This window comes from Lepidothrix coronata, unplaced genomic scaffold (genome assembly GCF_001604755.1).
Source record: "Lepidothrix coronata isolate B3197 unplaced genomic scaffold, Lepidothrix_coronata-1.0 Scaffold93, whole genome shotgun sequence".
In the NCBI taxonomy this organism is placed as follows: Eukaryota; Metazoa; Chordata; class Aves; order Passeriformes; family Pipridae; genus Lepidothrix; species Lepidothrix coronata.
In genome coordinates, this window is record NW_016690273.1 from 2,605,111 (window position 1) to 2,628,703 (window position 23,593).

The 23,593-nt window shown below is 45.3% G+C and overlaps 1 protein-coding gene across 2 annotated transcripts in view; it reads right to left on the bottom strand.

The window, feature by feature from the left end:
• The window catches only part of PGM2L1 (phosphoglucomutase 2 like 1), a 29,880-nt gene extending 13,203 nt beyond the window's left edge, over positions 1-16,677 (bottom strand). Inside the window, exons 1-5 of one of the 2 annotated variants that reach the window (XM_017821940.1) lie at positions 16,372-16,677; positions 8,023-8,190; positions 3,073-3,179; positions 1,406-1,490; positions 706-789 (exon numbers count right to left, since the gene is read on the bottom strand). In XM_017821940.1, the coding sequence (XP_017677429.1) occupies positions 706-789; positions 1,406-1,490; positions 3,073-3,179; positions 8,023-8,190; positions 16,372-16,482 (555 nt within the window). In that variant the 5' untranslated portion in view covers positions 16,483-16,677. Of the gene's footprint in view, positions 1-705; positions 790-1,405; positions 1,491-3,072; positions 3,180-8,022; positions 8,191-8,303; positions 8,375-16,371 lie in introns of those variants that run through there. The other variant, XM_017821941.1, reaches the window with a different exon arrangement.
• Positions 16,678-23,593: the final 6,916 nt, after the last annotated feature.

Here is a 23,593-nt window from a genome sequence, read left to right on the forward strand (position 1 = left end):
AGAGTTTAGTTCAGACTCTTATAAAGTTTAGAAATTAAATACTGTGTTACAATAGTGCATGAGCAGCACTTGCTGTTGTGGATGGTATTGCTGCCCCCAGCTTTTAAAGTGAAGCCACGCACACCTCCAACACCCATACAAACATGCTGACAGGGAACAGCACATTAAGTTTTATTAGTCAACTTTTAAACTGTCCCCATCTTCAGCACAGTCACACCGTGTGCACTAATTCACCTCAGTTCTAGCTCAGTTTTAAACTAACTTTTTACTTCTAAGAAGTGAACACAAATTGCTGAAGCATTTCTTCAGCTGCTGATCAGGCTCCAGGGAACGTCACAACAGATTTTGCTCACCACACACAGCCAGTGTGGTCTCATGTTCTCGCTGCAGGACAGTAGTTCAGGTTATAGAGGGATGAATTATTTGAAATAATTTATCTTCTAATGCACACCTACGTGTGCTCCCAAAAAAGCCTCTTTATGTTGAGGGTGGGGAGGCCCTGGCACAGGCTGCCCAGACAAGCTGTGGCTGCCCCTGGATCCCTGGAAGTGTCTAAAGCCAGGCTGAAACCTGGTCTAAGGGGAAAGTGTCCCTGCCCATGGCAGGGGTTGGAATGAGATGATCTTCAAGGTCTTTTCCAACCCAAACCATTCTGTGGTTCCACAATAAGCCAAAATGGGAATACTGAAACTTCACAAGCTTTACCTTGTATCCATTGTCCTCCTTCCTGTTGTGGGATGCTGTGATCATCACTCCAGCCACAGCTCCGAGCTGCTGCACAGCATAGGGCTACAAAGGAAACCCAGAAACATCCATTTACCCAAGAGTTCTGCCACACACATCATATTAGGACAGTTATGCAACAGGATGCTACAGAAGTGGCTTTTCATGTTGCACCAGCTTATCTGGAAAATGTATAAATGAACACCCATCACTGTCTCCTGTAGCCAGTAACAAAAGTTTGTCCTATTCTGCTGCATAAAAACATTATTCTTTTTATCAGTTACATAAATGCAATAGTTAATTGGCCAACTAAAATCTATGCTCAGATTACATGAGCACTTCAGAGACACAGGCTGCAGCAGAAAGAAGGAATTCACCAACAGGCTTAAAAATAAAATTAAAGGTATTCCCAGCATTTCAGTCCTCGCCTCAAAACCCTTGTGGAACAGAAACAAGGATTTTAAAATCCTGCAAGAAAAAGCTGCTGTGACTAGAAGAGACAGCTCTGTTTCTGAGATATTAAAAGCAGAGGCACAGAAGAATTCAGTGATATTTTTACAGCCTCCTTGGAGGGCCAAGTACACTGAACAGCCTCTATTTTTCCATTTAAATAACAATTTAGGAGGCAAATAGCTAGTTCATGTTTTTAGTAAACTCAAATATGGAAGAGAAGGTGACTCACCACAAAGGGTGTGGGGACATAGGTAGAAAAGAAGTACACAGGGACATCTTTGGCCAGCAGCACTGCTGCAGTGAGCTTTGCAAGCCTAACAACAGGAAAACCAAAATATTCAGTCAATTTAACTCCCCACAGCAACACAGTAACCTGATGGCATTCCTGTCACCTCCAGACAATTGTTTCTCCAATCCCTCCATTGCTTTTTGGCTTAATCTTCAGTCTATCTCCCATATAAACTGGTGATACCAAACACAAAGATACAGAACCTACTGGAGGGACACTTGTCCTTCACTCAAGGAGAGAACCAACTTCCCAGAAAGTCTGAAGGACCAGATGTCTGCAACAGCAGGTTTGGAAAAGGATTTTGTATCCCACACAATGCTTGTTCAGCAGCTTCAGACAATATCCATGAAACCTATTCCTAAAATATCCATCTGCAAAGCAACTCACTCTTATTCCAGAATGTTTAGAAATAGCAACAGCACCCATGGTTTTAAACCTTGACTTTACTATAAGCTGGATAAAGTGCTGGAAAAGCACTGCTCCCATTGGAAACCCCCTTTCTGGGGAGGTTCAGTTTGATTTCAGCACTGCTGTCACTGTGTCACCCCAAGGGGACACAAGAAACATGCAGCTGAGAACTGATCCCGGGACAGGTTTGAATTCCAGGCTTTGTGTGGCTAAAAAGGAATGTTATTCTTACACTTCCCCATTTTTAAGCTGTGCATAAACCTTCACAATTTGGATTTGCAAACATTTTAACAGGTGAGTTTAAACCCCTTAAGCCCAAGCCTGGTGGATAACGGGCCACACACAGAGGACCAAGGGAAAGGAGAGGCACAATTCCAGGGAAAGGAGAAACTCTTGGAAGACAGTCACTACACTCTGTGCTCTGTCATACCAAGAACTTTTACATCCCCAAAATATGCCGTGCTGACAAAGATAATAATAAAAAAGAGAAACAACTTTGTTAATTATTGTAGTTAATTGCTGTAACTAACTACTCATTACCTAAATACTAATTAGCTAATTAATTAGGTTGGGGTTTTGTAAGGAATGCCATTATCACATGTTTTTTGCTCCTGGAATAACAAGGGATTAAGATTCCTCATAGAACTCAGAAAGTTATCTCCCCTTTTGTTACAAAGGGCACAATTTGACATCACTGAAATTTAAATTTTAAGCATTCCAGGTCAAATATTCCTTGTGAAAATACAGGGAATGTCAAATAATCCAGTGAAAATATACTGGATTACAGGAGGCTGCAGGTAGATTTTTTCCCTCCCAAACAAGCTTAAATCAGGTGCAAAATACAAAAGAATGACAGTGTTAGAAGCACAGTAACACTTATTGATTTCAAGCTAAATGTTAATATTCTGAATTTACCTTCATATTCAAATTTTTCTCCAGGCATATCAACTTCAACATCTGCCTCATGTTCTTGTGCACTTACATTTGTAAATTCTTTGGAGTGACCAGCCTTACACTCCACATTTCTGGCAAACTGGTACCATAAAGAATTTATTTCCAGCCTCTCTTCACTACTATTTAAATGGACTAAAGGAGGGGGAAGAGAGTGCCCAGTTCATCACAAAAAATGCTGATAGAACAGAAAGCATTCAAAGCCACAATTTCATTTCTAGTCTTGCAAATGTAATCAATACTCATACTTCTTACTGCTGCAGTTGCTGGTGACCTGACCTCGTGTGTCATATCCAACAACAAAGCCTCTCTGCTTAAAGTCTGAAAAATTCCTCTCAAGATACTTGTAGATTCCCTGGAAAGAGAAAAAAAAAAAAAAAAGGGAAAAATAAGAATTAGCACACAAACATTAAAGATGATCTTTCACAGAAGATGGATAATGTCAGTAGGCAAAATACAGCTCAAAAACCTCAATAATGATATTCACAAGAGCAGCAGTGATTTTTCCCCAGTGTTCACTGAAAGAAAGCAACCAGAGAAGCAGTTGTGGGAAATAAAAGTGGTACAACAGTAAATCCTCAGGCAGCAAACACCTGTCTTCAATTCATACTGTGCTTTTATTTATTCAAATTATGTTCTTAAAGACTCAACTGAAAAAAAAAAAATCCACTTTTTGGGAGTCCATCCACTCAGCCAATATAAGGTTTGTGCCAGTCTGGTCTTTGCTCTTGAGCTAACAGCACAAGTCAAGACAACTTTTCAACACTGTTTCCAAAGTGTTAGTCCTAAATTTGCCTTAAAAATCATGGAATGGTTTGCACTGGAAGGGACTTTTAAAGATCTTGTGCTTCAGTTTCACCTCCCCTGTGGCCTCAACATCCATTCACCTCCCAGTTAGAGTCTCTCTGGAGATCCATCACGGAAACAACCCAGGGCAGATCAGCAGTTTTAGATAAAAAGATGGAAGCACTATTGTTAATGGAAGTTTCCAGTGGCTACAGTTCACTACAGTCAGACAGCAGCACTGGGAACTTAACCCTAAAAACGCTGCCTTTCACAGGGTACAAGTTGTCTCTCGGTAGCAGTGAGGGTGTTTTGTACTAGAATTCAACAGATTCTTCCCCCCACCAGTATTAAATGCAATTCTTTGAGATGTTTTGATCTGGATCTGACTCTCCCTCAGCTGCTCCCAGTGCTCCAGACCCTTCCCCAGCTCCGTTCCCTTCCCTGGACTCTAAAAGGATGCGTTTCAAAGCAGGACCAAAGGAGTACTGGCATCTCTTTGGAGAATTGCTTCAGTTGCAGATGTTGAAGGATTCATAGAGGGAAAAGCTTTAAAATAAAGATAAAAACTTTAAAAGAAATAAAATTTTTGAATAGTGACAGGACTGGAGGGTGTGCTATGGCACAACCACCAGCCCAAGTCACACAGAGGAATGGGGAAAACATGTTTAAAATTGAGTTGAACACACTGAATAATGTGTAGAGAAATAAACAGCAGATTTCTTATCAACAGATCCCTTGTTCAGACTCCCAGTACCTGGATGTCAGACCACACTGCAGAATTTTGTCTGAACTAGTCCCTCAAACATCAAGAACTGCATAAAAAGACAATTTATGGAGGAAACAGGATTTTAGACAAACCGGTCCTAGTTAGAAACAGCAAACAAGGGCATATAAAGTATTCAGAAGCAGCACAAACAGAGTTGAGACAGAACAATTAATACTCCTGTCCACAGTCAGTGCATTACAAACCACTTTGTACAGATGGAAAGCTGCTGCACGTGGTTTCTATTTCACATCAAACCCCCAGGGGCTTTCCCTGGAACTTTCTAGCAAGTCTGGGCACATCAAGGATTCTGCACATCCAATGTGTTCCTCGCCCCTTCCTTACTTCCCAACAACCACCACCAGAGCTCATTTGGGTTTTTGGCTCTCAGGTCCACACCCTCACGCTGCTCCCAGCTTTCCATTCCCTCATTCCTTGAACACAGAGGAATGGATTTGTTTTTGTTGTAAAGGAACAGCCTCTGTGCTGCTCCTTTCAGCAGATTAGATCTTCTGTATTTTCTCATCCCAGGGATTTCTGCCCAAGCACTTTGGCAGCTATTTGGTGCCACCACAATCCAGGTAACACTCTCAAGGCTGAGGTAAGATTTTTTCCTAGGAAATCCTCTTAAACCAGCTTCTGTTTGACAGGAATCAAAGATTCCATGTGAATAAACCCAGGAACGTCTTTACTTTCTGCCAAGGAGCAGTTTGCTTAAAATTAACAAAATCCCTTAAGCTCAGCCAGAGATCCCACAGCTAAAGTTAACCCAGTCCTATTGGACTTGTTTACTATCCAAATACCTCTATTAAAGCTGCAGAAAATGAAAGTAAATAAGTAAATGTCAGTGAGAGGGAGTGTAGAGTCTCTCCACTGTTTGAACCCTCCACTGGAGCTCACACTATCCTCCCTTTCCCTGAGGGCACAGAGTAACTCCAACACCTCTGGGGGAGAAGTCCTCTCTTGACTAAGTTTCTCAGTGTAAAGAATTTGTTTCCTTTTAATAAGGCTCAGGTTTTGACAGTGTCCCTTGTTATTAAGTTCCTAATAGTTCTAAATGAGAACCATGTGCATCTTGTGGTGACAATGACTTATTAGCAGGTGTCAGCACACAAGTGTGTAACCCCCTCAGATCTATCTACACCAAAATTCACTGGAGTATCACAATTCCCCACCCCACTGCACAGTTCAGGTGATTTCCAGATATAAAATCCATGGAAAACAACAGGTGTGCATCTACAGCCATGTTTTAATTAATCCTCTTGCAAGCCCAGCCCCTTATGCTCAAGGGCAAAACAAGTGAGGGAAAAGTGATGCTGTCAATGAGATGAAAAGATTTCTGCTTGGTGAAATCAAGAGAGCTACCAACAGCTTCATGAAATCCTGTATTTACAGTTTTTCAACTATTACCCTTAGGTTTGCTTTTACAGCAACAGGAATCTCCTTGTGCAAAGGTGGTTTTGTCACAGTGACAGGCTTCTTACCCATTAATAAAACCATCTGGACATTATTAAAAAGCACAAAAGAAGCAATGCTTGAGCAGGAAAATTAGGGCTTTACATGCAGGTTATGTACCTACAGTTTTCAGGAGAGTCCAAAGCAGCTGCTGGATATTCTGTACCTTCCTGGATCAGACTTTTCATAATATCAGTATAAGCAAATCAAGATCAAATGAAGGGCACAGCATATGATTAAGGGTGTGAATTCACTACAGTTTCTTTTAATTGAAGGAAATGTTAATTACACTCAAGTCTGCTGTTTGGCCATTTATCCCTGTCCCAGGTAAAGACAAATACAGAGAGACAGGGCTGCCCATTTGCAGACTAAGATCAGCAAAACTGTTCCTGCTATTAAACTTCTGACACAGAGTGCTCAAACAAAGACTAAACCCTACATAGTTTACTTCAAAACCAAGTTCTAATCCACTTCCCAGAGGCTGCTTTTCCTAACTTGATATCTGGCTTCAATAAACAACTAAAAATAGCAGCTCTACAGAGGGAGTGAACAGACACAAACCCAGTCTGCTGCTCTCAAAAAAACAGTAATTCCCATGAAACTGAGCTTGCCCTCCCACTCCCTGCCAGGCAAAGGGAAACTTTTCCCTTTCTGCCAAGAATGTGGATCAGTCAGCAGAGCCACGCTCAGCCACGCTCCCGGGAGCCCAGGAGCACAAAGGCACCACGAGCTCCAAATCCAACAGGCTGCACAGGCCAAGGAGAAAAAGGACTCTTACAAACTTCCTCTGCATGAGTAAGAGGTTTACTCTGCTTCAAAGAGAAGTGGACTTGTTTAAATCAGCCCAGTTACTTTTAACCATTCCACCACTGGTGACAAAATGATAGTTTTTAAACTGATTTTTTTTCCTCCTTAATCTCTTCAGTTTGTTCCCACTGCATCCACAGGGACCGCCTGGGCCACAGCAGTAAGTTTTGTTCATACTATTAGAGCATTTCTGAATGGCAGATAAGTCTGGCAGGACCTTCTAGTTGTAAATCAACTGAAACAGCTCCTCAAAAGAATCTAGACCATGGTTCAGGGCAGTGAGGAGTCTCTCCCACCACTCTACCCCCCGTGGCAATGATACCAGTCACAACTCCACAGCTGCCTCTATATCCAGATCTTCAACTCCATGTACCGGTTCTTTTGCACCAGCACCAAGCAGAGCCTGACCCCTGGCAGAGGAGCAGGAATTAGGGCTGAAGCCTTCCTGGACAGCACTCTACCCCACGAGCACAGACCTTTCCCAACAACACTAACAACTATCAAAAGGGTTTAACCCCGGGCAAGAGCTGTGTCTGAGTTCCAAGATCTCCCTATCTATTCAAATCAACAAGTCCATCCTAAAATACTCCAAAATTCAAAGAACTAGTCCTCAAAGAGATCACATGACAATGTTTTCCTGGAAAAAAAAATCCCATGATATCTGTAACTCAATGCACAAATATTAAATCACCGATAAATCAGGAATCACCAACACCTCCAATCCAACATGTAACACTAGATTTGTAGTTTGAGACCTTTAAAGTTCATATCTTAAATTACTTTCTTGTCTACTTAAAAGAGTAGAAAGAGCCACATGCAGAGCTACAGTAACTGCAGGCCACTTAACCAACTATCTAACCCAGGTGGTGGGAAGCATAACCAGTAATATTGGAAAGATTCCCCAAAAGCTAAACAATTCCCAATACAGATATCCAAGCCTACAGATCTCCAAGCTTACTTTGCTTTCTCATATGAATTCCTCTGTATTTGCTCAGTAAAATCTGCTATTTTTGTGTGGTTATTCACAACTGGAGCTAAAAATGAAAGACAGTTTGTTTTGGGGTAGCTTTGCTTTTTGGGGTTTTCTTGTTGCTTTTTCATTTAGCTTTTTAAAATATGACAGCTAATGATTCCCAACTACAGAGCAGTTTAGCAGACTAACTACTGGTCAAATTCCAGTGGAAGTGATTAGAACTGCCTCCTAGAATATGCAGTTAAACCTCCTCAAGCTACTTAATTCCCTTTCAGCACTAAACACTTCACATGCTACCACCCAGATGTTGAACAGCTGCTGCATTCCAGCCTCTGCTTGTGTTCCAGTGGGACACCGGGACCAAATCCTTCCTGAGGAGCCACTGAGCCCTCTCCAAACACGTGTCCAGCTCACCTGTGTTGACTGGATCACTGTGAGGTCGTTGATGTAGCAGAATCCTGCTCCCATGGCCGAGCGGAGCCCGGCGGTGCCGAAGCTCAGCCGGCAGCACAGACGATCCCGTAGCTCCTTGTGCTTCCCATCCTGCAACAAGCTCTCAATCTGTTCCTTTGTTTTCTGATTCTGCAAAAGAAGATTAAGGCCTTCATTTAGTGCTTGAAATCAGGAACTGAACTATATGCACTCCTTGGTTTCAGGTAATTCCAAGTGCAAGTTCTTCCTATCCTATAAAATACCTGTGCACCAACTGGCCTTCACTCATTTTTATCACATTCCCTTTCCCATCTCATCCTTATTAATAAAAGACTCCAGAGCTCTTGCTCTGGAAACTGATATGTTTGTCTGGTCATTAATACACCTTCCAGCTACACAAAGCCTGTGAGTGACGAGCACAGAAACTTTGGAACCGGTTTTTCCAAGGCGGGTAATGCAATTCAATCTTTCATCTGTGCTGCTGGAAGACAGACAAACCTGAGCTGCAGAGCAATGTTTCCTTCCTCCCCACCCACAGGAAAGGTCTGTGAAGAGGCACAGTAAAATCATGGAATCACAGGACCATTTGGGCTGGGAGGCAATTTAAGAATCATCCATTTCCACCCTTGTCCCACAGGCAGGGACACCTTCCACCACTCCACATTGCTCCAAGCCCCAATTCCACTCTACACAGGATGGATTATTATCCAGTGATCCCTCTGTTCATTCAGCCTTTTCCTAAACTTCCATAACAGCTAAAAACTTCCAAGTGTACAAACTGCACGTTGTACACACCCGGCTATTTGTTCTCCATAGTTATTCAAGCAATATTGAACTCACTCGATCACCAGAAAACCCACACCCAGGTCAGACAAGACACTTCCCAGATCCTACACACACAGTGTAGGAGGAGGCAATGGATACACAGCTGGAAAAAAACTACTCCAGAAGTATAAAACACAGCTCAGGTGGCACAAGTGCTTTTCCAAAGCAGGGTCCCAAGGAAGGGTTAAAAAAGGCAAATGGAATCTGCAGGGCAAGAGTGAAGCACCCCTGACATTTAAAGTAGAGGTCAGCCAGCTCCAGTAGCACCAGGACACACAGCTCTGCACAGAGAGGGGGAACTTCTTCAGGAGGATTGGGAAAATGCTGGGAAAAGCACAGAGATAGGAGCTGCACACACTCACCAGGAGAAAAAACACACAGTAAAGCTCGTTGAAAAATCTGAAATTATTTCTGCAGCTTGGTAACAGATCCTGAACACCAGATATGTGAATTTAAGATAAATCTTCATTCCTTTGTGCCTTAAAATAAAAGCCATTATTGCCCATGCTCTTGGATGGCTCAGCAACTAAAGCAAAACACTGCTAGCAACACAGCTAAAGCCAGGCCTAAAAAGAAACCAAAACAATGGGGCATAACAAATATTGAACCACAGGAGTGAAGGTTTCTCTTTTAGCTGCTCACAGGCAGCCAACCAGAAAACAAATGACTGACCTGAAAAGAGTCTAAGTAATGAAACCCCTCATTTCACACTATCATATTACATGGTTTTGCTTTAAAATCAGGTTATTAAATTACACAGCATCTTTGATAGCTTTTCAGGATACCCTGCACTGCTTCCCTGTAAAAACAGAATAAAAATTGCACATTGCAGGCTTTATGGAGCTTTGCAAAACTGAGGCAAGACCTCCCTGAAGCAACAAAGTACAAAGGTTTATTTTACAAATAGATTAAAAAGCATTTTTGAGTGAAGCTATTCCGTTTATTTCCTAAGGAATAAAAGTGAGCCAGCCAAAATAGCACCCAAATAACATTTTAATTTCCTCAGTTAAGCTAAAGTTTGACAAAAAGAAGAGGAAAAAAATAAAATGACAAGTGAAAACCTCCAATCTTTTCGTATTTGATCTGAAACTCCTAGGCCAACAGAAAGAGGGCATTTTACAAGATTTGGCATAAATTCAGATGTGCTGATGATCAGTGTCATGCTCTGGGTTACACGTTCAGTAGCATTGGAAGCCTGACCTCCAGAAAGGTTATCCCAACCTGGCACAATCCCTACTGCTTTCACTCTTCTCAGCTTGTCTTTTTTATTCTAAGTTGGAGTGTCAAAGCCCATTGGCTTAGTTTCTTACAACATCCTGTCTGGGTATGAGCAGCATTTGCCACCCTGGGAATTTTGAAGACAGCTTCCACTGCTGACATTTAACCCAACTGCAAATCTGGGGAGAAAAAAAAAAAAACAACAAACAAAGTAGGATTTTTTGCTGGTTTGCTTTGCAGTTATGAAATCAAGTCATAAAACCGAAGGTCTCACAGTGGCTTTTATGAGGGTTCATTTTTCTGAGTGTAATAGCTGATGGAATCACTCAGGCTGGAAAAGCCCTCTAAGATGGAGTCCAACCATGGACAACCAAGGCCTCCACTGACCCACGTCCCCAGGTGCCACATCCACACAGCTTTTAAATCCCTCCAGGGATGGGGACTCCACCCCTGCCCTGGGCAGGACAACCCTTCTGGAGAAGAAATTTCCCCTAATATCCAACCTAAACCTCCCCTGGCACAACTTGCGGCCGTTCCCTCTTCTCCTGTTACTTAGGTAAGCAAAAGAAGTTCCTTAGAGATTTTAGACTCCAGTCCTTGGATGACTTTTAATATCCTTAAAAAAAAAAAACTCAACATAAAACAACCTAGATCTTCCTGTCTTAAGCAAAAATAAACTAGGCTGTTAGATACAAAAATAGTCATTCCTTATAAAAAAAAAAGCAATGCTCTAAGATACCCCTGAATGCCCAGTGGCTCCAACAAAGCAACTTAAATTCTCATGGATTGAGTGGTCTGAAGAATAAACAGGGAGACACAGACCCTTCAAAGCCCTGAACCCCACACTGCTACTGGTTTTCCAAGGATTTTTTACTGGTGGAAAAAGCATCTGGCAGAGAGCGGGGTCCTTGGAGTCCACAGGGACCAGGCTTCCAAAGGGGAAAAGAGAAGGGAAGAGGGAGGCTCTGCTGCCATACAGCTTCCCAAGAACCTGCCCAGAGCCCCCACAGCACAGGGACCCACCCCCTGCACACACACATTATAAATACAAATATAAGAGAATACACAAACAAATATACATAGCAATAGATAAAACTGTTTGTAAGTATGTATATTTATATATATATTGGTCTAAGTAATACCAATATTTATATATATGTGTGTACATATTTATATATCACATATATATCAATATATATGTATAAATATATAAAGGCATCTACAGGTAGCTACAGATATGTGTAACTATAAATGTATATAAAAATACATGTAAATATGCAAAAAATATACAAGTAAACATATAAATGAATGTATAAATATATATCTATATATGAATGTATAAACAAATAAAATTATAATATGAATATGTGTAGATATAATATTTTAATGTATTTATATATTATATTACATATTTATAATATTATATATGTATGTATTTATAACATTTATATCTATATCACAGAATCTGCTGAGTTGGAAGGGACCCACAAGGATCATCAAGTTCAACCCCTGGCCCTGCACAGGATCATCCTGAAGAATCACACCGTGTGCCCAAGAGTATTAAATATATATATTAAAAATATATAAAATATATTAAAAATTAAAAATCTAAATAAATAAAAATGATATATACCTATAAAGATACACCTGTAAAGGTCAGTGGGAGGACAAGGCAGCAATCAAGAGCCAACAGATGGCATCCCTCCTGCTCCCAGAGCACAAGGGGTCCTGCCCTTGCCTGTGCAAGGAGGTGGCAGATAAGGGGACAGGGGCAGGAGGGCCCCGGGAGGAGCTCGTGGTACCTGACCATGCCCTGCTGGGGCCAGAAAAGGGACAGGGAGGGATAGAGGGGCCTTTGGCTGGGGTTTGGACTAGAGGTGGCTTTGTGGCTGTGGCTCTGACAGGGGATTCCTCCTCCTCAAGCACAGCCTGTCCTCACTGGATTTATCTGGGTGTCCCTCCCTGCTGGTCCTTTACCCAGCCCTGGACTCTCCCCCTCAGTAGCAGCTCTGCCCTCACCTAATTCTCAACCTGGCAGCACCCAAAACATGCTGTGAGTGCCCTCAGACACCTCAACCCACCACTCGAGGATGTAAACTCGTTAAACATTTTTAATTTTTCAGTAGCTTTGAGGCCATTCAACATCTGGGAAGTTAAGAGCAACCAGAGCCCAGGCAATGTTTTCCCATCCCATTCCAAGCAGACTCTTTCACTCACACAAATACCAGAAAAAAAAAAGACAGTTCTGTATCATGTTTTTCTTGTAAAATTATTCCACGAATACATACGCAAGCCACCTCTATGAAGTCAGCACTGCCTCCCCATAAAATGTGGTTTTGCCTGCTACCTGGGCTGTTTCTGACTCCAGTTCTCAGACAGGAACTTTACAAAGCCTATGTCAGTGGTACTCCAGAGTTAAATTTGGAAGAGGCTATTAAGGTTTCTAAAAAGAAGGAAGGGGGCTGAGCCTGCTGGCAATGTCAGATATACTTTAAGCAACTACTTATAAAAATTTACTGCCAGCATCAGAATCACAACCTGCAGGAGACCAACGTAGCTGCTGAGGCTCTGCAACATCAACACTCTTCAGAAAGGATGGAGGTTTTATTAAAAAAAATAAATATATTCTCTACCAAATTCAGTGTTATGCTCCTACATTTTCAGTTTTCCACTTGCCTTCTGAGGCAGAAGTACACTTTTTTTTGTAGTTCATCAGGATACAAAATTGGAAACAACTGGAGAATTAAAGACAAGGGCATCAGCTGAGTATTTCTTACAGGTTCTTTCACTCCCAATCACATTAATCCTGTGCACTTAGTGCCAGAGTTAGGTTTCACAGCTAATACCCTGTCAAAATAAGTGGCAATTCACTACCCTCAGCCATCATCATTTTTTATTTTGCAGGCACTTTTAGCCTGGGAGAAGGGAAAAATGGTCTCAAGTTTGCTTAGAATTCAGCAAATTTGACAGCCACAAATTAAGTCCATCAAGCTTTGCCAGCCTTTGGTTTTTAAGCAGCAATTAAGCTTTTTTTTTTTCCAAATAAAATCAGGTTCAGTCCCTCAGAAGACACCAGAGTATCTGTAGGAATTCCTAGTGCAGAGAAAGGGAACATTACCCATGGCAAAGCTAATCACCTTAATTACACAGTTAAGACCAGCAGTGGCACCTGCATCAAGTTGTCATTTATAATTTCTCTTAGAAACTGTTATGTTCTCATTTCTTGTTAAGAAAGAAATGTTTTTCTAGTGAGCAACCTCGCCACCATTTTTATGGGAAAATCAGTTAAGTAACTGCACCACTTCTTATCTTGGCCCAACACAAAACAAGAAACAAACAAAAAAAACCAATCCTCTTAGAACTGCCTTTTTTTACACTCATTTCCACACTCTTTAACTAAACTAGACTGAAAATATACAAGGGAAGTCTTAATGCTCAAGTCTTGTTTCTAATACCTGAAAGTCACTGTAGAAACACTGACCAGGGATGCCCTTTCCTGCCTCCACAGTTTATTTATCACTTTATTTATCAACCAAGTGCAAGTTCCAAGACTATCCTGATGGATTTCAGGGAGTTTAATGTCTTAGAAAAGGTACTAAAGCACAAAATCTGTGTTATTTCAGAGCTCACTCCATTCCAAGTTGCTCCCAGTAACATTGGTTGTACCAACAAGTTTCTGCCCCAGTCAGTCCAAATCAGCTATTTCAGTAATTCATAACTTTATCTTTTATGTTTTAACATTAGAACTTGCAGTGCACACGTGTAGTTACAATGGATTTTTCAGGGGCCCATTCCTAGACTTGATTTTCCCGTTTTTACTCTTAAAAACTTGACTTAAAAAACTTATTAAGGAAAAACACTACAAGTCAAATGACTGGAGGAAGTTACCAGTCTAACACACAAGTCCATTTCCTGTTGAAAGGCATCTCAAAAGCAACAAAAATTAAAAGAACACTGAGGGACACCCCAAAAGCACCTCAAAACCAACCAAGCCATCTTATGAGCAAGGAATGAGCTCTCCAAGATACACCTGAGACAATGACACCGAGTCCATGAAATAAAATAAGGTAAAATTGAGCAAAATGAGTCCAATAGAATGAGTGCAGTGAACAGGACCTGCACAAACAGCTGCTGGAGGGCTAATTCCAGTTTTTCCCCCCAGGGGATGTTCTAACGGTGCTTTTGTAACAGCCAAAGCATCCCCTTCTCCCAGGCACATCCACCACCATCCAGGAGCAGTCTGGGAACAAAGACCACAATCCAGACTCCTTTAGGAGACTGCAAAGTACAACAGGACAATTGGGAAGTGGATGAAAGGGAATTAAAGGCACAAAAAGTAGAACAATGACCGGTTGTTCACACAGTTTACCAAAGAGAACAGAACAAAAGCCGTGTGGCTTTGTGCCTCCAAGACAAAAAGCAAACGCACAGCAATTAAGGAGAGGGAATGGGAAAGCAGGGAGAATGCCAGGAGAATTAATGAAGATGCTGGTGAGAAGGGCAGGAGAGCTGAGAGATCATCACTGGGTCAGGTTTCCCCCATCCACCCACCCACGCCCCAGCCCACCACCAGCACATCCAAACCACAGAGGACAACGAGCACGACTCTGGCAATTAATTACAGCGAGCAATTTTCAATTAAGTCACAGGACAAAAGCCTCCCACAGCTGGGAATGCGGTGCATAGATTTTCCCTTGATCAGAGGCATCAGAAAAATCCCTGAGACTCAGGAAGCTGGGGGTGGGAAGGGAGGGAGGCACAGGCAGCTCCTCGTGAAGTTGGATAAGCAGTAAATCTCCAAGGCCTCATTTCCCATGAAATACAAGGCCATTGGACCACTAACCCTCCTCATGCCCTACTTCCTGGTTTCTCTTTGCCTTTCCATCTCAAAACACCTTCACCTGGTTTGTTTACAGCCTCTCCGGGGGATTTTGAGTTGTCAAATCTCCCAGCAACTCTCTTGGAAACCTCTAAGTAGTTCCAATTCCCCAAGTTCCTTACAGGAAATTTAATGATTACCACTTAAGGAAGCAGGGCAAACAGGTGCCGTTAAACTGACTCTGCAGTTTGTATTTTATTGCTTATTTATGGCCTTAGAAAGAGCTCTAGAAACGATATTCCACTATTCCTGGTTTTAATTAAAATATTTTCCCCATTGTAAGTTCTACTTTATAGGATAAGTACACAATAACCAGTTAGAAAACCCAAACAACAAAAATCTTGCAAAACACTAACCAGAAATTATCTAAAAGAAATATTTGCTGGAGCTCAATCTGGGTTATCAAGTGTATTATCAGCAGAGCCATTTCCCTTTTCCACTCCTTCCCTGCCACTATTCCCGGATATTTTCACAGCAGCAGTTCCAAGAGCAGAAGGTGCAGATGGCAACTGTTAATTCCTGCAAAACTGAAAGGGGAGAGCATATTTCCAAGCAGGAGAGAGCTCATCTGAGAGCCATCAGGTGGGGTGTGCTCTCAGCCCTCCTGCTTTGATCCTGGCAGGATGAAATTAAAGAGGAAACGGTATAAACACACTGGAAATCACTATCACTAAAGAAACAAAATTAAAAAAAAATAAAAATCAAGAGATAGAAACCTAAAAAGCAAAAAAAAAGCCAGGAGATGGAAACCTAAAAAAAAAATAAGGAAAAAAATAAGCCAAAAGCCCAAACCACTAGTGTACTGGTAGTTTACCCTCCTCCAAGACGTTTTTTAAAGCACAGGGCATCATGGTTGGACAAACCAGCTGCAAAAAGACACCCTAAAATAACCCTTACAACAATGAGATAAGCAAAACAACCTCCCACACCACTTTGTTTTCATTGCTTCGGATGGTTTAATCTAAATTAATCAAGCCCGCAGTGCTCTTGAAACATCGTGCTGGAGCTGGAAAAGGGACGCGCCAGAATTTGGACCCTCCGTGGCCTGTTGGTTTCCTGGGGAGAGGGGGTTAAATTTGGAAAGCTGAGGAAAATGGGCTCAGCGTTTTAAGCCACCCTGGCACCCGGGTTCACCTTGTTCCTTAAGGATGAGCCATCCCTGCGCGGGTACAGCCCCGGGATGGGCGCAGCATCACCCTTCCCGTCTCACAGGTGAGGAATTCCACAGGCAGGATCTAGCCGGATCCAGACGGTATTTTTTTTCCAGCGGCAGGGAAGGAGACGGGACCAAACCGCAGGTAGGATGGGATGGAAACGGAATTCCTGAAGGCACATCAGCCCTGGGAGGGTGGGGCAGCCCCCGGGGAGAGTGGGATGGTTTTTTGGGAGAGTCTCCCCTGGTCACCCACCTTGTCCCAGCTCAGCCACTGCCACACCGCCTTGTCCAGCTGCGCGTCCCCGGTGCTGCGGGCCACCAGCACGTTGGAGTTCACGTCCCCGGGGGCTCCGCAGTCGCCCATGGTCGAGAAGGACGAGGAAGAGGAAGGAGCCTCTTCTTCACTTCGCCACGCCCGTGGCGGCACCGCGCATCACCCAGGGGGAAGGTAGAAGCAGAGGGGGGAGATGAGCGCTGGGGGGCATCTACTGGGCTGGTTTTTATGCGGGCTTAACTGGGAGCGACCGCCCCCTTCACCCTCCTCCTCCTCCTCCTCCTCCGGCCCCGCCCGAGACACCGCCCAGCACACGCTCCTCCCCCCGCGGGCATCATGGGAAGTGTAGTTCGAGCGGGGCGGGGGAGCCGCGGACGGGAGGGGGTGGGGGTGAGAAGAAACTAAAATTCCCATCGGCCCCCGCGCCGCGCGGCGCCTCAGGGAGAAGGGAGGGACGGGCAGGGCTGAGGGACACAGGTTCGCGTCCCGCCTTCTGCCTGATGTTGAAAACAGCGGACCGTGTGTCCGTCGCTGACCCGCTGAACAGGCACTGCCCGAGGCCTCGGTGATGGATCCGAGGCAAAGCTAAAACCCTCCCTGGTTACGCCCCTCGGGCTGCCCAGAGCATCATCTGTTCCCTCTGAGAGGATAATGGACATGGTGCTGCCCCGCAGGATGAGCTCCTTCCTCAGAAGCGTTTCCAGATGGGCTTCAGGAACAATTCCATTGCCATTAGAAAGAGAGTCATAGCCTGCAGCTCCCCTCCCTTGGCTGCATCGGCTCTAATTGAATTGCCTGGCCTTGAGCAGCAAGGGTGACTGTATCCTGCTGAGCATCCTCATCCCAGACAGCATCCCCATCCCACAGAGCATCCTTATCTGAGATAGCATCCTCGTCCCACAGAGCATCCTCATCCCACAGAGCATCCTCACCCAGCCTCACATTCTCACAGCAGTTGCCATAGTGACAGCAGGCACTGCAGAGGGAAAGAATCATGGAATCACAGAATGCTTTAGATTGGAAGGGAACTTAAAGCTCATCCAGTTCCAGGCCCTTGCCATGGGCAGGGACACCTTCCACTAGCCCATGTTGCTCCAAGCTCCGTCCAACCTGGCCTTGGACACTTCCAGGGATGGGGCAGCCACAGCTTCTCTAGAAATTCCATTCCAGGCCCTCACCACCCTCACAAGGAACAATTTCTTCCCACTATCCCATTCATCCGGCAGATGAACCTCAGGATTAAAGGGTGGGCTCAGTTCAGCACACGCTGTGTCTCACCTAAAAAATCCACTGCGCAGGCTCAAAGGGTTAATGACCTTTCCCAAATCTTCGCTCGTGAAGACTGGCCATACTATTCCATCTAACCCTGCCCTCTGTCAGTTTGAAGCCATTCCACTTGTCCCGTCCCTCCATCCCTTGTCCCCAGTCCCTCTCCAGCTCTCTTGGAGCCCCTTTAGGCCCTGGAAGGGCTCTCAGGCCTCCCTGGAGCCTTCTCTTCTCCAGGTGAACCCCCCCAGCTCTCCCAGCCTGGCTCCAGAGCAGAGGGGCTCCAGCCCTCGGAGCATCTCTGTGTCCTCTTCTGGACTTGCTCCAAAGGTCCTTCCTGTGCTGGGGATCCCAGAGCTGGAGGCAGAACTCCAGAGGGATTTGAAGCTCTGAGAAGATGGGCAGATCCTGTTGGACTGCAGCCCAGGAAGTGTTTTGAGGTACCCAAAGCATAGCAAAGTGCTGAAAACTGTAAATATAGAAGGGAATGATCCACCATAGTTTAGAAAGCTCAGTATGATATCTCTCCTTTTCAAAGGTCTCAGGTCCATGCCCTGAAGGGAACTCTCTCCTATATGCACATACAAACAAACCCTCCAGTCCAGAGGTCTGGCTGGGTGTGTGGGGGGGATAAACCTTTTGATTGGTCTGTTAAAGTAAATTACTGATAGAAGTCAACAGAATACAAAGATAAGAAGAAGGAAGTAGGTCACCATAAGCTAGGACTTTCTTTTATGTCCTCTTGTATCCCTATTTCTGGTGCAGAGAAGGAGAAGAGTCTGGACACTGATTGAGGAAATCAGGTGTAATAATTCCTTCTTGTATATCTGGTGGCATCTACAGCAGCACTGATGCCATCCTGAGCCCAGCAGTCCCATGAAAACCACATCCCTGGCACGTTTCTCCAGATCTCAGTGCTTTCCGTGCCTTTGCTGCTCTTTTCTCCTTCTCCATGTTTTGTCTTCAAGGAGAGAAAACCAGAGCCAGGATAACAGGAGATCCAGCCTGTAAAACCTTAGTTTCCCCCCAAAAACAGGATAATGACTGTGTTAAGCACCTGCCCAAAGAGCATTTCCTACAAAAAGTTTGGAAAGGCCATAAGAGATGTTGTTAAAATAAAACTTCATCCTTCAAATCCTTCAATTCTTGCCTTTTTTTTTATTATTTTCACACAATGAAAGATTTCAAATATCCTGGATGGTGGAGGGTTTTTGCCATCTGAGCATCTTTCTGTCCATGAAACCTTGAACCTCACAGAGAGGTTTCACTCCGGACACTCACCCTGCGTTATCAGTGCTCAGCTACAGAGCCATGATTAAAAGCAGGATTTTCCCTTTGGATATCCAGATGGGAGAATCATCCTTCCCTCAGATGCCAATGCTCCTCCTTGATTATTTCCCTGGAGAACAGGCAAAGCAGCCTCACAGAGGATAAAAGTCCTTAACGGTTGCTTCTTTACCAGGAATAACCGCAGTGTGAAGGGTTGGAAACTTCTTGAGATCTCACCATGTTGGGAAGTGATGATGTTAGCTTCCAAACATTTCCCTGTGAGGAGGCTTTGGATATAGCTATCTCCGAGGCAACGCTGATTCCAGGCAGCCTGAGCACCTCCAGAGCAGGGCAATCATGTAAAAAATTATGTCGATACGGCTCGGATCGTGCTGACGGAGATTTGCTGCATTGGCCTGGAGGAGACACTGACCTCGTGGGAGATGACAACTAAGTCCAGTGTATTTGAGGGTTAAGCAGCCTCCAGAAGAATTTTTAAAGCTGATTATCCTGCTCCAGGAAAGTTAAACTGAGTCCCATCTGCTGGCATGGCTGGGCTGTGCTGTGCCCCAGCACAACACGGCTCCCCCAGGCACATGGGAGGGATTGCAGGGCCTCCCCACACTCACTGGCTGCCAGCACAAACATCTCTTTCCATCTATTGCTAACAACAAAATTTCCAGTCCTCACGGTCATGGAAGAAAGCCAGAAAATAGGAAATTAATCTGGGAGTGAAGGAAAGCCAACGTTTTTAATTTTTCACCCTCGTGCACCATTTCGCCTGAGTGAGGCACAGCACACCCAGAGCAAACAGAGCAGCAGCAGACAGCCCAAGGACCAAAAACCACGGGAGAGGCCACACTGCCAGCCATGGATATGAGCCAGGATGAGAAGAAAAGTGCCACCAGGCTGCTGAGAGCTTCCAGGGCCAACAGGGGCCATGGCAGGGCTCAGCTGGAGGGAATGACTTCTCCCAAGCCAAAAGGAGCGGGAGCACCCACTCAGGACTGTGTGTGAGCATTGTTCCAGATTCCAGGAAAAAGCTCTGCTCTCTGCATGCTGGGATGAAACCCAGAGTTTCGCATTTAGTTGGATCACCTCATTCTAGTTCCACCCCCTGCCGTGGGCAGGGACACCTCCCACTACCCCGGGTTGCTCCAAGCCCCGTCCAACCTGGCCTTGGACACTTCCAGGGATGGGGCAGCGACAGCTTCTCAGGGCAACCTGTGCCAGGGCCTCCCCACCCTCACAGCCAAGAATTCCTTCCCAATATCCCAACTAACCCTGCCCTCTGGCAGTGGGAAGCCATTCCCCCTTGTCCTGGCACTCCAGGCCCTTGTAATTAGTCTCTCTCCATCTTTATTGCAGGCTCCCTGCAGGTCCTGGAAGGTATAACTAGGTCTCCCCAAAGCTGCCTCTTCTCCAGGCTGAACAACCCCAATCTCCCAGCCTTCCCTCCCAGCAGAGCTGCTCCATTCCCTTTGATCCTCTTGGTGCCTCCCCTGGACTCTCTCCAGCAGCTCCATGTCCTTCCTGTGCTGTTCCCCAGGGCTGGAGGCAGCTCTGCAGGGGGTCTCACCTGAGGGGGCAGAGAGGCAGAATCCCCCCCTTCCCTGCTGCCCAGGCTGTGGGATCAGCCCAGAAGAAGGGCTAAGCCACACATCAGAATTAAAAACATCTGTCCCATCCCCTCAGCATCCTCAGGGATCTGGTTTCACAGACAAATCCTCGCCCACAACAAACCGGATCAGCTCTGTGATCACAGAGCTGCTGCAGATCCCAGGCAGGGCAGCGTTTCCATGGAAACTTTACCACATACAATTTATCCCACATTGCCTACAAACAGCCCAGGGCTCCCATGATATTCCAGGTTGCTTTTCTGCTCCCGGTTGCTTCAGTGAGCCGGAGTTATCTGGGATGAAACCAGAGCATTCTTCCAGCCTGTGGCTGAGCCTCCCGGCAGGCTCCGTGCACACCCTGCAGCACATCTCTCGTTTTACTCTTCATGTCTCCTGAACACCCTGTTTGTTCTCCAGGACCTCTTGGGTTGCCTGGTAATGACACAGCAACTCCCATTCTTTCCCTTCCCTCACAGAGCCCTGGATTGCCAGGAATGCTCCAGGCAGGGAGCAAGGACATCCCTCCAGCTGACAGTGCTGTCACCACAGGGGAGGGGACGGTGTCTTTTTGGGCTGGAATGGTGTTTTTTAATCAGCTCTGGAGTCACAGCAGGTGAAGGGCTTTGTCCTGAAGGCAGAGCATGAAGACAGGGAACGGGTTGGCAGGTGGGAAGGATGCAGCAGGGACCCCTGGGATTTGGAAATGGCTTCTGAAATTCTGCAGCTGCCCTTGGCAGATTTGGGAAGGCCTGATCCTGCATCCTCTGGCACTGGCAATGATCTACTTGGCTTTCTTAGGAGCACAACACCCAAAATACTCCTGCTTTTAAAGCAGTTTGTAATGTGCAGCTCAGAGTCACCGGAGAAACCTCTGCTCTCATCCCAAAGGAAGGGCAGGAACAGCTTTCCTCACCATTCCCACAGTCTCAGCCCTCTGATTCATGGGTTCCACCACAACCAGCAAATGCAGATGGTGGGATCTTTCCTAGGCTTGCAGCCAAAACCACACTACAATTCCAATTGTGCCCATGAGCACTCATCCAAGGCAACAGCCCCCAGCCAGCAAGCAGAGAGGAGCTCGGGTTTATCGCCTCTTCTCACCCTAATCCCTCTGGAGTAGGCACTGATCCAGCTTGCCACATCCTTCTCGGGGCACAAGGTCCTTCCAGAGCCGCTGTTTCACTGGGGGGGAATTTCAGCACCTCCTGCTCACGCACAGGACCCCAGGGAAAGCTGCCTTTGGTCACCAACCCCCTCAGTTATCAATGTCTGTCCTTTACAAACCAGAAACCAAACACAGACCTGGGTATTTTTAATCCTCCGCTCTGGATATTAAATAGCCCCTGTGTGTGCTCTGCAGACACATCCATCTGCAGAAAGGAGATGTGGTGGGCCCGTTTGCTCTGGACTTTTCACTCCAGTTCATCCCAAAGTTGTGTGGAACAGAGAAATTTTGTACTGGAAAGGTCTGAATGCTGTGTTTCCCCCCCTTTTTTTTATATAAAAAGCTTGTAAAATGACTTCTGTGGATTAAGAAGGAGCAGGAGCTGTGCCCAGCATCACTGGGTGAAGAGCTGTGAAGCAGCAAACATCATTCCTGCCTCAGGGAAGAAGGAGGGCATCCTCTGGAGAAGAGCAGTGGGGATCCAGTGCTGCTTCTGCCACCACAGGGATGCATCCATCCAGCCTTGCAGAGGGGGCAAACCTCAGAGTGACAGAAAATCAACAGGAGCAAAATAAACACTTTTCGTGCCTGAACATAATTGATTTGGTTTCTCACATCTTTATCTAAAGCATCTGATAGTAGCCAGGGGTGAGGGAGGTGACTCAGAAAACAGAGGAATAGAGCCATGGAGGACTTCGAGGAACTGACCCTGTGTGGCAATTCCTGCAGAGCTTCCAAACAGGTCAGGTTCTTTGATTTAAGGCACTTCTGTTTCTCTTGTACCTGCTACAACATGGAAGATCCTTGTCTGGCATCCCTCTGCTGCAGTGCAGGGATGCTGGTCCAGCACTTCCCTGCCCTGCCATGGCCTGGCAGTGCTTTTCTTTGGCCTCCCTGTTTTTTATTCTTAATGTTTCCTAGACACACAGAATCACTAAGGTTGGAAAAACCCTCTGAGATCATCAAGTCCAAGCATTCCCCAGCACTGCCAAGCCCACTCGAATTCATGTCCCCAAGTGCCACATCCGCATGGCTGTTAAATCCTCTAGAGAGGGGGACTCCCAGCCTGTTCCAGGGCTGGACAGCCCTTTCCATGAAGAAATTTTCCTTCACATCCAACTTGAACCTCCCCTGGTACAACTTGAGGCCATTCCCTCTCCTCCTGTCCCTTGTTCCCTGGGAGCAGAGCCCGACCATCCCCGGCTCCCCCCTCCTGTCAGGGAGTTCCAGAGCCAGAAGATCCTCCCTGAGTCTCCTTTTCTCCAGGCTGAGCCCCCCCAGTTCCCTCAGCAGCTCCTGGTGCTCCAGCCCCTTTTCCAAGTCCATTCCCTTCCCTGGACACGCTCCAGCCCCTCCATGTCCTTCTTGGAGCAAGAGGCCCAAAATTGATCCCAGGATTCCCAAGATTAACTCTCCCCATCATCAACCCTCTCTCCCACAGGTTGCAAAGAAACATTCCTGGTGTGAGACTGGCTCAGGATACTTGATGGGAGAGCAGTGTGCCGTTCCCAAGCCAACATCCTGCTCCTCCCCAGTATTCCCACAGGATTCCCACTAAGCACTGACAGCCCTCCTGGAGAAGCAGGTCCCCTTGACCCACAGAACTACACCAAGTTCTTTTTTTACTTGTTTGGGGCTGGTTTGTTTGTTGGGGTTTTCTTTTGTTTTATTTGTTTTGTGGTTTTATTTTTTTGTTTGTTTTTTTTTTTTGGGGGGGGTGGTGGGGGTTTTGGATTTTTTTTTTTTTTTGTTCTCGTCTTTTTTTTTTGGTACTTGTTTTTCCTTGTATATCAAGTTAAAACAATAAGTACTTTTTAAAAAAGAAGTTATGTTTTCAAGGGATGGAGCTGGAAAAGTCCCCTTCCAGCTCTTTGTGTGGTTT